The 12,117-nt window shown below is 52.3% G+C and overlaps 1 protein-coding gene across 2 annotated transcripts in view; it reads right to left on the bottom strand.

Moving 5' to 3' along the window:
* The window catches only part of EHD3 (EH domain containing 3), a 30,839-nt gene extending 18,728 nt beyond the window's left edge, over positions 1-12,111 (bottom strand). For both annotated transcript variants that reach the window (XR_001514503.1, XM_006767420.2), the window contains exons 1-2: positions 11,846-12,111; positions 1,850-2,026 (exon numbers count right to left, since the gene is read on the bottom strand). Coding sequence is in view for 1 of the 2 variants with exons in the window: in XM_006767420.2 (XP_006767483.1) it covers positions 1,850-2,026; positions 11,846-12,072 (404 nt within the window). In the remaining variant the exon portion in view is untranslated. The remainder of the gene's footprint in view (positions 1-1,849; positions 2,027-11,845) is intronic.
* Positions 12,112-12,117: the final 6 nt, after the last annotated feature.

Here is a 12,117-nt window from a genome sequence, read left to right on the forward strand (position 1 = left end):
TCCTAGAAAATCATCAGGGCCAGAGAAAAAGCGGACACAGAGGAGACTGGATGCAGAGAGGGCCTGGCCAGGGAGGCAGGAGGAGAGGGGATGGTGGTCAAGAGAGACAAATTCCAAAGAGGTAATGTAAGGGTGGAAAGAGGCCCTGCTTATGATCACTAAGAGGTCACGGTGACCTTCACACAAGCAGCTGTGGTAGGGTGAAGCTACATTCCACAGGCTGGGAAGACACGAGGAGATGAAGCCAAGAAACTTGGCTGTGAGGAGAGAGAGAGAGAGAGAGAAACCTGCTGTAGGGTTTTCAAGAGGAGATTTTCGTGTGAAGGGAAGGAGCCAAGGCAGGGTGAAGTGGTCAGAAGGAGAAGCAGTCACTGATAGGGAGGGTCCCTGAGAAGATGTCCCGTAGCCCAGGACATGATGTGGCAGGAGTTAGACCTTGTGAGGACAAGAGAAGCCACAGCTCTCTATGCCCCGGGTGGAGGGAGTGAGGACAAAGGCAGATGAACTTGTTTATGGGTAGACTGAACAAACAACGAGATGGATCTGGGTACACATCACTGGTTCCCAGTCTCTCTAGAAGGGAAGGGAGGCCAAATGCTATAAGAAGGAGGTGAGGTGATTGGAGAAGGGCGGGGATTTGATGAGGGACAAGGTGTAGGCTGCTGTAGGCTGGCTGAGGGGCACAGAGATGGGCACCCGAGGTCTAGGGTGCAGCCTCCTGTGAGTAGCTGCAGTGAAGCTGCCCCCCTCTCCTGTTGCCTCGCCATGGACATGCCTGGCAGATCCCCAGCCCATGGTCAGAAACGCACGAAGCTTCTCCAGTTCTGGTCACAGGGCTCCTGCATAAGCCACATTCTCTCATTCCCCTCTGGGTGGAATGTTGTTTGCCTGGAATGTTGGTTTTGTTGTGCTTTTTTTTTATACTTTCAGTGTCACCTCGCTCATCTTTGATCACCCATGTCAAATGCCAACTTCCCACAAGACCATCTCATGCTCTTGCCTCGAAGGAGGGTATTAGTATTATCCTATTTCACAGACGAGAAAAGTGAGATACAGAGAAGTTAGGTAATTTGTCTGAGATCCATGGTGCTACTTGGTAGGATTTGAACCCAGGTCTGTCTGAAGCCAAAGCCTATAGCCTTTCCCTCTCCTCTAAATACCTCCAATTAGGGAAAGTAGTTTAAAAATTTCCAGTGAAATACTCATGCAAACATGTGGTGTGGGTTTACAGAAAAAGTGCAATCAGGGGATCAGGTTAAGCAGAAACAGGAAGACCTGGATCAGCCTACCAAGCATTCCCTAGAGCTTTTTCACTCAAATCATCACAACCACTCTGGTGTCTGTAGGCTTTTACCTGTGACCTGTCCAAGCCCACACAATGAGGTTAGGCGGAAAGTCAGTGCTCAAACTCAGGACTTCCACCTTAAGTCCAGGGTTCGTTCCACCAAGGGAAAACAATGTCCAGGAACAGAGAAAACCTTCCTCTGCCTCCTTCCACTTGGATGCACATCCCCTTGGCAGCACAGACAAAGGCTGGGAGTGCTCTCCGCTCTTACTGGCAGGAGGTGCAGATATGGGGTGGGGGTGGTGTGTGTGTGTGTGTGTGTGTGATTCACCTTGCGGTACCCTTCCCTGCTCCTTGACCAGGAGGAGGCAGCCTAGCATTTGCAGCTCCCACATCCCTACTCTGTAGTGACTGGCTCAGTTACATTCTGAGCAAGGAAGGGACAATCAAGAGAGCCTTTAGGTATGGGAAAGGCACCACGCCTCCCAACACCCGGCCCTGTGCTTTCCCTTCTCATACTCCAAGAAGAAGAAAAGTCAGTGTGTATAGCCCCTCTGCACTCACCTGTTCAAGAAGGCATTGCCAAAGGCGTTGAGTTTCCGGAAGGGTTTCTTAGGATCCACCACCAGAGCGTTCCCAGGGATGACCCCCTCCACCTCACCCTGCATCACTGCAATGAAGGAGTCGGTGGTCGGCTCGGGCCCAATCCTCATGCCTGGAAAATCCTGTTCCAGAAGGTACCTGGCAGAGGGAGCACAGTCATAAAGCAGGGATGCTGCTGGTAGATCAACACTGAGCATCTACCACAAGGCAGGACGGAAGGGCAAGGTCCATAGCCACGAGATTTCTCGGCAGGGAGAGATGACTGCTGGGCAGGGTTTCAAAGACGTGGTGGAGGAGGTGGGATTACAACTGAACTTAAAATACCAAATCTGTTCTTCTCGGTTCTTATCTTTTCCTCTCCCTGAGTCAGTAGGGGAAAAAAATGCAAGGTTTGGGCTCGGGGCTGGAGCATGGGTGGGCAGTGATTGCTGCACAGAGCATGGCAGACTTTACAACTGAAGGTAACCTGCTGGCGGATCTGCATAAAGACTTGGTTAGAATTAGAGCATCCATGGACTCTGCCAGCTTTCCACAGGTCATTATTTATTTATCTGGTTGGTCAGTCCTTTCATAGAAAACTAGCTCATACATGAGACAAAAATACAGCCAGTGTGCCTGACCGGCGTGGCTCAGCGGTTGAGCATCGAACTATGAACCAGGAGGTCGCTGTTCAATTCCTGGTTCAGGGCACATGCCCATGTTGCGGGCTCGATCCCCGGCGGGGGGCGGGGGGGGGGGCAGGGCGTGCAGGAGGCAGCTGATCAATGACTCTCTCTCATCATTGATGCTTCTATCTCTCCCTCTCCTTTCCTCTCTGAAATCAGTAAAAATAAAAAAATGCAGCCAGTGTGACAGCTACATTATGAAAAGTGGGTCTCCATTCCCTCAGGACTTTTGGTCCATTCTCTAGGTGCCAGGCCCCTTCCTTCACTCTTCTCCTGGCCAGAGCAGTGACAGCCCAAGGTCATGCCCCTCTAAACAGCCCCCTTTAGAAGTCAAAAGCAAAGGCACATGATGAGCCAGAGAACGAAGAGAACAGCTCCTAAAGACAACTGAGTCCTTTAGAAGAAGCTCAGAACAGCTTTGGGCCCAAATAGCATGAGGCTGGATTCAGGGGAGGAGTCCAGAACTGCCTCCGGTTGGGACTGACCAGAGGAGAGTCCCAGGGGCATCTTCCAAGACCATGATGGACGAGGAGCTCAGGGTGTACTGACCAACAAACACAGACTCTGGGGGAGCCTTCACTGTGCTGAGAACCTCCTGAACTTCGAGGGCCCCCAGGAGAAGAGAGGTAGAATCAGAGACTGTTAGTTGGGAGGGGAACATGGAGACCTCCTGGACCAGTGGTCCTCACCCCAGCTTCACAGCTGAGCTACCTCGGAGCTCTAGCTAAGGTGCCTGGTCCCCACCCCCGGAGGTTCTGACCCATTCACTCAGAGTTGGGGCCTAGCCACGGGTGCTTTTTAGGAGCTCCCCAGGTGACCCAAATGTGCAGCTGGGGTCGACAGCACTCCCATTTTACTAATAAGACCACTGACACTCCATAGCATTTCCACATGCCAGGCATCACACCAATCATTTTGGGAACATTATCTCCTTTGGGTCTCACAGCAGCCCTCTAGGTAGGTATTGAAGAAATGGAGGGCTGAGAAGGTATGTGACTTTCTCCAAGTTAAATAGCTAATAGTAAGAGCTGAAACCCAGACCGATATCAATCTAACACCAAATCCTTTGCTCTTCGAACGCCTTCCACCCTGAGGAAGTCACTGCAGAGAGAGCTGATCCAGGTCCCACCGAAGGTCAGGCAGAGCTGGGACCAGAGGCCAAGTCTCCAGGGACCAAGTGCTCTGCCCATCCCATGCCTCCCCTAGGTAGGCCTGCAGCAGTGGTCCTGCTCTGCTCACAGGGTGGTGGCCAGGGAGACGCGCTGGGGTTATTTCCAGCTCATGGGTCTCCTGCCGGTGCCTCCGAGAAGGGTTCGGAGCTGTTCCATGACTCTGTGGTTCAGGCAGTTTAAGTCGGTTGCTATGGGTCCTCCCCAGGGAGCCAGCAGAGAAGCTGGTGCCCAGAAGGCTCCCCTTCCAGCCGCTGCCGGCACACACCGGAGGGTTTAGGTGGCCTGGGGAAGCCCTTTGTCTCCCTCCAGCATCCCAGCCTGACAATCTGGGTGTGAAGCAGGATTTCCTCCATTAGAGGACCATTGTGAAATCTGGCACTGCGGCTATGAATGAGGAGACTTCCAACAGCTGCACACTGGGCGAGAGCTTCCTGCTTTCTCAGTGTGCCTCCTCCTCCAGGCCCTCAAGGGAGAGGCAGGGAATCTTGAACCAGGAGAGACGTGCCTTTCAGAAGGCACGGGGCCTCTATGAACCTCAGTACCGCCCTCTATAACACGGGAGGTAATAGTTCCAATGTATCAAGCACCTGTGATGTGCCAAGCACTGTTCTAGATTTTCTATGGATTATCTCATTTCATCTTTATATCTACTCTGAGGTGAGTACTATGACCCTCATGGTCAAATAGGCCTAATAAGAAAGCCCACCTCATAGGGTGTTCTGAGGGTTAAACTAGTTACAGTCCTTCCACACTTAACCCAGTGCCTGGCACCCAGATTTATCATTCCATTTTAAAGAGTGGGAGACAGAGGTTAGACAATTTGCCTCAGGTCATGCCATCGGTAAATAGCTGAGCTCGGATTTGAACCTGTCACTTGGATTTGAGAATTTATGTTCCCAACCACTACTGTTACTATCTCCTTTCCTGCCGTAGGTCTCCTCTTGACCAGGAAATGCAAAAAGGCTGAGCCCCACATGGGACTAGAATGAGGAAGGGGACAAGAAGGCCACGAAGGAATCAAGAAGGCCACGAAGGTGTGTGTGTCTCCTGCAGGCTGTCCAGGGCCCAGGCCATGGGAGAAAGGTAGGCTCTGGGTCCCACAAACCCAGCAATGTACTCACCTCCATACACGCCTGCCCTAGGGGTTCTCAGCGAGGCCTCAATGAGTGACGCATGGCATGCAAAAGCTGTTGCTATCAAGTGACCAGAGCAGGCCCCAGGCCCACTGGCTCTCCAAGGACATTCTTGGGACTTAAAAATAGTAAAGCCAGATTTCCCTGGGAAGGCGTTTCATGAGAACCAACACCATGCCAGGGGAACCCCATCCATTCTGTCTGTGTGCCAGGAGCCCCTGCCCCGTGAGCACGTGGGTGAGAAGCCCTAAGCGGAGCCCAGTAGTGGGGTGGCAAGTGTGAGTTCTGAGGCAGGAGGGGCTGGTGGGTGACCAAAGGCTTGAGGGAAAGCTGACATAGACAGAAGTGGGAAGAAGCATTTCTGAGGCAGCTTTGAGAACACTCAGACTGAACAGGGCCAAATGGCAGTGATGGAGTATCCTGCTGACCCAGGCGGCTCAGATTCCATCCCTGAGAGACGTGCTGTGAGATCAGATGATCAAAGGGTGACTTCCTAGCATGACAGGGCCACTTCCCGGGATGAGCCGGAGCCCCAGCCTGAGTCTGTCTGAGCAAAAGACAGGAGGCTGGGCCGGCTGTCCTGCCCTTGTGGCTAAACCCACATGAGCCCAAACTTGCTGACCACACAAGGGCCTGGAGGAACATAGAGTCCAGAAAAGTCACCAGCACATCCAGGGACACAGTGGGGCCGGGCAGAGAACCGGAACTGGGTAAATTCTCAGGAACATTTGGGTATGGCTTGCAGCACCGAGTGCCCCCTTCACAAAGCCTCCACTGTGTCCGGAAAGGACAACCTATTGAGGGATCTCATCACTGCTGCTCTGTGGGAAGTGATACAAATCGCCTCTGTTGCCAGGCGCAACCATTCCCACGGCAGCAGACACAAAGCCAAGTGAATTCAAGCCTGGGTGGGAACGGCTGAGACCAGGACGTGCAAGGGTAAGGAGGGGCTGCTGAGTGGCAGGTGCTGTTCTGGGACCTTTACCCAAATTATTCCACTGACTCGATCCTACAAGCACGGTGGGATGGCAGCATTATTTCAGTTTTGCAGTGGAGTCAATTGAGATATAGGTTGCCCAAGTTCATGGCCAAATGAAAATATTTAGCAATGGTAAGAGCTACGATGTTGGTGCGCTGTGCCCTCCCCCAACCCTTCCATGCCATCCCCCGGCATCAAATGAAAAACAAGTAAATACTAAAACCATAAAATAGGTGTATGGAAGTCCTACACAAGGCTGATTTTTTTCTATGAGAACCACTTTTCTGTACGTTTTGATTCAGTAAATTATTTCATGGCATTTTCCTCATTTGTGTGTGTGTGTGTGTGTGTGTGTGTGTGTCTCCTGCTGGGATGGCACTCTAAGCATGCGGTCTGCTTTAGTGGTGACCTAAGCACCCAGGGAGAGGCGTGGAGCCAAGACTCTTAACGCAGTCTGCGTCCAAAGTACCCCTCTCCAGAGCAGTGGGCCGGACCTCGGCTGGGCTGCCGCTGGGCCAGCACCAGGGAGGGAACAGAGGGGCGGGCTCCGCACACATGCTGCCGTGGGCTGGGCCCTCTGCCTGGGCTCAGCCCAGAAGGCACCTTCCTGGGTGGCTCCTCCATCACAGATAGGACCTTGGACACATCACCCAACAGCCCAGTGGCTCAGTGTCCCTGGTTTATAAAAAAGGGGATAATCCTTGGTTTCTAACTAGCCAAAGGGACGGCTTAGAGGTTTTGATATGACACCCATGAGTTTGAGAAAAACAAAGGCTACCCCAGACATTTGCTCACATTGGAAGAAACAATAATTAGAGGAAACAAACACCTCATTGTTGCCTGTAATACTCAGTGCATTTCCAGAGTCTCCAAATCCGGTCCCGATGCCGCCTCAGTGAGGCCTTAACTGATTGATGCCGTCATCCCAACCCTGACTTACACTCTTCCCCGAAAATCACATAGCTGTTAATTTGCATATCTTTAGTAGACTCTGAAGGCACATATCACTTTCTGCCTTGTACCATGGGTGTTCGTGTTATAGATCTGAATCTTTGGTCTATCTGACCTATGGGCACAGACAATAGGGTGGTGAAGGCCTGGGATGGGGTGGGAACCAGGTGGAAGGGGCAATGGGAGGAGAAAGGGGGAACATCTATAATACTCTCAAACATTTTAAAGATTTTTTAAAAAATTAAAACGAAAAATAAAATTAAACGGAGTCCCAACAATCATACTTGCCCTGTCAGCCTCAGGGGTTTTAGGGAGACTATAAAGCACCCCAGAGACACAAAATGAGGGAGTAGGTGGGGGAGACCCCTGATGGTGCAGTTGAGGTCTGAGTCAGCTCTGTGCTCCTCAGAGCAGAGCAGCCACCACTGTCCCTGGGGAACAGCAGCCTTTGCCAGTGGATGAGGTGACCCCAGCACAGACAGGTGGCCACACTGCCAAGCCCCCTGCTCCCCTCCCCTTGCCCACCCTCTCCCCAGCACTGTGGCTCAGGCCCCTCTTCCAACTCTTCCTGCACCCCACCTTCCGCCCCCTCACCTGGCTGTGGGAGGGGCCAACAAGGGCTTCCCCAACCTCCTGAGGGCCAGCCTCTAAGACTCTGGTTAGAGAATCTGCTAGAAAGAGGAGAGGGAATGATAAAGCCCCAAGCAGAGTGCCTGCAAAGGAACGAGCTACATTGGTCCTTTCCCCCTTCTAACCCCGAGCAACCCTCGGAGGCAGCCGTAACGATTCACACGATAGAGGTGAGGAAACAGGAGGGATAGATCTTGCTAACAAGGCCTCTTGTTGGTGTCCGCTGGAGCCCAGGTTCTGCTGAGCAGGCCGTGTTCTATCCATGGTCTGGCCTCATTGCCAATGCTGACGGGGTGGAGCCCCTTCTCCAGGGTCCTCCTCCTCCCAGGCAGCGCTCCTCCTGATGCCGTCCACACACCTAACTTCCAAGATGGATCTTAAACGACCTGGGGCAGGCGGACCCTGCCTCACTTAGGGCCCAGCAGATCCGAGCCCTGACAGGAAAAGGATGTCCACTGAGCTCAGGGTGGACAGGACAGAGGTGTTGCAGGGACTGTGCCTGGTGGGATAGACCTGGCAGAGATCAGTGGGCCTGCCTGGAAGGGGGTGGGATGGTGATGCTGTAATGTACGGGGTGAGGCCTAGGCGGTGGGGATGGAGCAGCCACAGGTAAAGGCTTAGTCACTTTTGAGGAGGATTCAAACATCCCCCTGAAGAAGTGGGAGAGGTTGAAAGGGTCGGCTAGTAGCAGCTCCCACTGTATGCTCATACTTCAGAGTCCAAGTCATGCTGTAGAAGGGCCACCTGAGCCTTGAGATCAGCCCAGACCTCCCTGTGCAGACACCGGCAGCTTGGCTCTGGGAGCCCTAGGCCTGACCCCCGACCCCCAATCCTCTATTTGGCCTCCCTTATGGCCCCTGAGAGCGCTGGGCTTTCCGCAGCCCTAGGACCAGCCGGCTAGTCACCTCTGTGACCAGGGGGCCAGATGGGGCAAGGGAGGAGGGATTCGAGGCTGCCTGCCAGGGGAAGGAAGAGCGAAGGGAGAAAAACAGCAGAGGCAGGGAAAGGCTGCCAGGCCCGAGGGACACAGAGCTACTGTACTCCGAGCAGGCAGCCTGTGTTGGAGGGAGCAGCCACCAGGCCAATTTATTGTTTATTTTATTACTCTGGGTTGCCGGGCCGTAGGCCAGAGAAGTTATTTCAGGCAGAGATCATAGCCCATTAATTAGTTGTTAGAAGAATGCCCTTTTCTGCGTGTTCTTCCTGAGAAAAGAAATAAACCCTGCGGCAAGTACATATAACTGAAAGTGGGTGGGCACTCCAGCGGCGAAGGCCCGGGGCTGGGAATGAAGAGGCAAGTCTCTATTCTGGAGAGAAAGGTCCCTCACAGCTCAGCCTGGGACGGAGGGGAGAAGCGTGGTGTCCAAGGCAGGAAGCAGGGATGGGGAGGACGGAGAGGCCAGGGCACCCTAAGAATCTACACCCCGTGCACCTTCCTACCCCAGTGCAGCCTGGGAGAGGGGTGCTGTACCAACTTACCCTCTTGGAGAGCAATTCAGCAATAGGACTCTGAATAGCAAAATTGAAAGTAAAAGAATAAGTAAATAAAATAAATAAACAGAAACAACGCTGCACAACCTTTGGCCTAGTGACTTCGCTTCTGGGAATCTCTGAGGAAACAGTCAGTGTGTGGAAAAATATTACCCACAACGATATTCAGAGTGATACTGCAATAGCAGAAAAATCAGAAATATCCGAAGACATTCAAAAGAAGTAGACTGGAGCCGTGAATAATTGCATACACATACAGCGAAATAGCACGAGGCTCTCAAAAAGAATGCTTACAAAGATTTTTAAACCTACACGAGAAATGCTCGTGCTGTAAGCAAAACAAATCAGAATACAAAATTACATTATGAATGATCTTAACCGTGTGATAAGATAGCTAACCACACTGGAAATATGTATATTTATATACATGTGAATGATATCTAAAATGGTTTCCCTGGAGTTCTGGGATTAGGGGTGATCTTTCTTCTTCTTCCGTACATCCTTCTCTGCATTTTCCAATTTAAAGAAAATAACTGTTCCGTGGATTTAATGACAAGGAAGGAAAAGATGCAATTTGGTTTGGGAGGGCGTCCCTGTGCTGTAAGCCCTCCTTCCTGCCTGGCTGGCCCACTCTCCCCCAAGGGGAGGCGGCTTTTGATGCATGAGCTAAATTCAGTTACTGACATGAGTGGGGAGAGAGAACTCTTGTACTTGGAGGATAAGAAAGTGGAGGGATCTGCCCCTCCCGGCCTTCCTGTTTCCCTCAGATAATGAATAATCTATGGTAGCTCGACCCTGCCACTTTCTTAGACCCAGTTAACAGCCAGCATGACTCAGGCGAAACCAGGAGAGTCTCAGACAGAGGCCCTTAAACCTGTCTGATGCTTAGAGATCCAGCACCCTAGGGACACCTGCCTTTCCCCACTTTCCCTCCCATTCTGCAAACATATACGGGGAACCTCCCGTGGCTGAGACCCCAGGCGAGGCCCCAGGAGCTAAGGCACGGTTGTGTGTGCTGCCTTTATGGAAAAGAGAAGCTCTAAAGAACCAAGGTGTGTCCAGAGGGCCAGAGAAGGCTCTGCAAAGGCAGGAGCCCTCTGTTAACGGCCAGGACTTCCCGTGGGGGCATAATACAGGCCAGAGAAAGGACACAGGTTAAAAGGAATCGTGCACAGAACCCAGGTACCTCTCGAGTGTATTTGGCAGCAATGGGTATGTAATAAAGTAAAGGAGATGGGTTAGATCAGAGCCCTCGCCCTGAAGTCCACGGTGGTCCTCGGGCCCACAAGATTATGTATACATTTGTGATGTATGCGTATTTTTTTCTAAAGATAAGTCCAGCTTTCATCAGATTTTCAAAGAAGGAACTAACTTCTAAAAAGTTAAGAAGCAATGGGTTCAATTCATAACGAAGGGTCCTTGTAGTTCCAACAATATAAGATCCAAAAGCCAACCAGCCCACCCACCTCTCCCCGTCCCCGACCTGGGTACCAAACTTGTTCAGAAATCACTCAGTCTCTCCAAGCTGCTGGGCCCAAGGCTATCCGCCTACCCAAGGGCAAACTTGATCTGGTGGTCTATTCAGACACAACATGTTAGCGTGGGGCATGCGCAGCTTGCAGAAAGCGTGTGTTATGGAAGTTTACCGTTAAGAGAACATTTGTATCTGGAGAATCAGTAACCAGACTGTTCCCGTTGCTGCTTTTCTTGCCAATCAAAGACTAGAGCTGAGTGTTGCAGGTGCTCCGTCAAGGAATGGAAACAAGAGCACCCGCTTTAAACCCGGCAGAGATGAGCACCACTGACTTTCGGAGGCCACGGGACCCATCGCTACGCTGTAGGAGCCTGCCTCTCAACACAGAGGACCAGAAGCACCAAGAGCTTGGCCAGGGCTGTAGATGAGGCCAAGGAAAATGGCTGGCCTTGAAGGATGTGGGGCCTGCGGACTGGAGAGAAGCCTGTTGTCTAAAGATAAGAAGGATTCGCATCCCTCTAGTGGCCCATATGCGGACCTCTCTGAATGCAAGGTGGACACGTTGACTTCTGGCGGATCTCTCCAGCCCAAGGACTCAGTAATTCAAGAGAATGGATGACTCACCCTCAAAGCCACAGGCATTTGGCCAAGCATCTCCTTCCATGGGTCCAGGACTAGCATCCCACCTTGGCCTCCCCCCAGGGAGATGCCTCTGGACGGTGCATCTAACCTCTCCATGACTCAGTTACCTCACCCACTAAGCTGGATGAGACAATCGTCAATATCCCTTCTCCTCTAAAAGACTTTAATATTATTACCGAGCCATTAAGACCAAACAAGGGAAAAGATTTTCAATCACAACATGCTCTTTCTGGATATACTGCTTCTGTCCAGTCTCCAAGAGATACATGTCGGAGCTCTGCTCCGCGAAGGAAAATGATAAAAGGACAAGCAGTGCTACCAGGCAGGGGAGCCACAGGGTCCCCAGCCCACCTCTTCAGCTGTAACTGTAAAGCCCCTACGTGAATGGCTGAAGCCTTTAAAAGGCAAGGGAAATGGAAGTGGCCATGAAGGGCATGTCCCTAAAAAGTGAGGGTGTAAGATAATCCCACACGGGACTCTTGGGATAAGGGATTTCTCACTCGTGCCTCCTGGGCCTTGGTTTCACCATCCATAAAATGGGAGGAACAAGATGGCTCTGGTTTTTAACATTTCAAACAGACCACTTGAGCCAAGGCTCTAAGTACAGTGGAGAGGCATGAGGTAGGATGGGGTGGGGGACCAGCAGTGAAATGGTGGAGTAGGCTTTGGACACATGTGCATGCAAAGATTTCTTCCAAGGCCTGGGAGAGAAGACAGTGCCCAGCCTGGAGGAGGCACCAGGAGTGAATGGAAGGCATAGGCGCTGGGGGCAGGGTGGGGCTGCCGGGCGTGGGGGGTGGGGGGTCCTGGGCTGGCTCACCTGATGAAAGTGGTCTTCCCAGTGGAGTACTGGCCCACCAGTAAGACCATGGGCTTGTTGTCAAAATCGGCATCCTCCAGGGCGGGCGAGTGAAACTCGTGGAAGCGGTAATGCTCTTCCAGGGGCAGCAGCTTGCTCTTGTAGAGTTTCTTGAGCCCCTCGCTCACCGTCTGGAAGACCTCGGGGTCCTTCCTCCGGCGGTCGTCGGTACCCAGCCAGCTGAACATCGCGGCGGCTGCTCGCCCCTTGCGCGCAGCCCAGGGGGAGGGCGC

The sequence above is a fragment of the Myotis davidii genome, unplaced genomic scaffold (assembly GCF_000327345.1).
Source record: "Myotis davidii unplaced genomic scaffold, ASM32734v1 scaffold238, whole genome shotgun sequence".
Taxonomy (NCBI): domain Eukaryota; kingdom Metazoa; phylum Chordata; class Mammalia; order Chiroptera; family Vespertilionidae; genus Myotis; species Myotis davidii.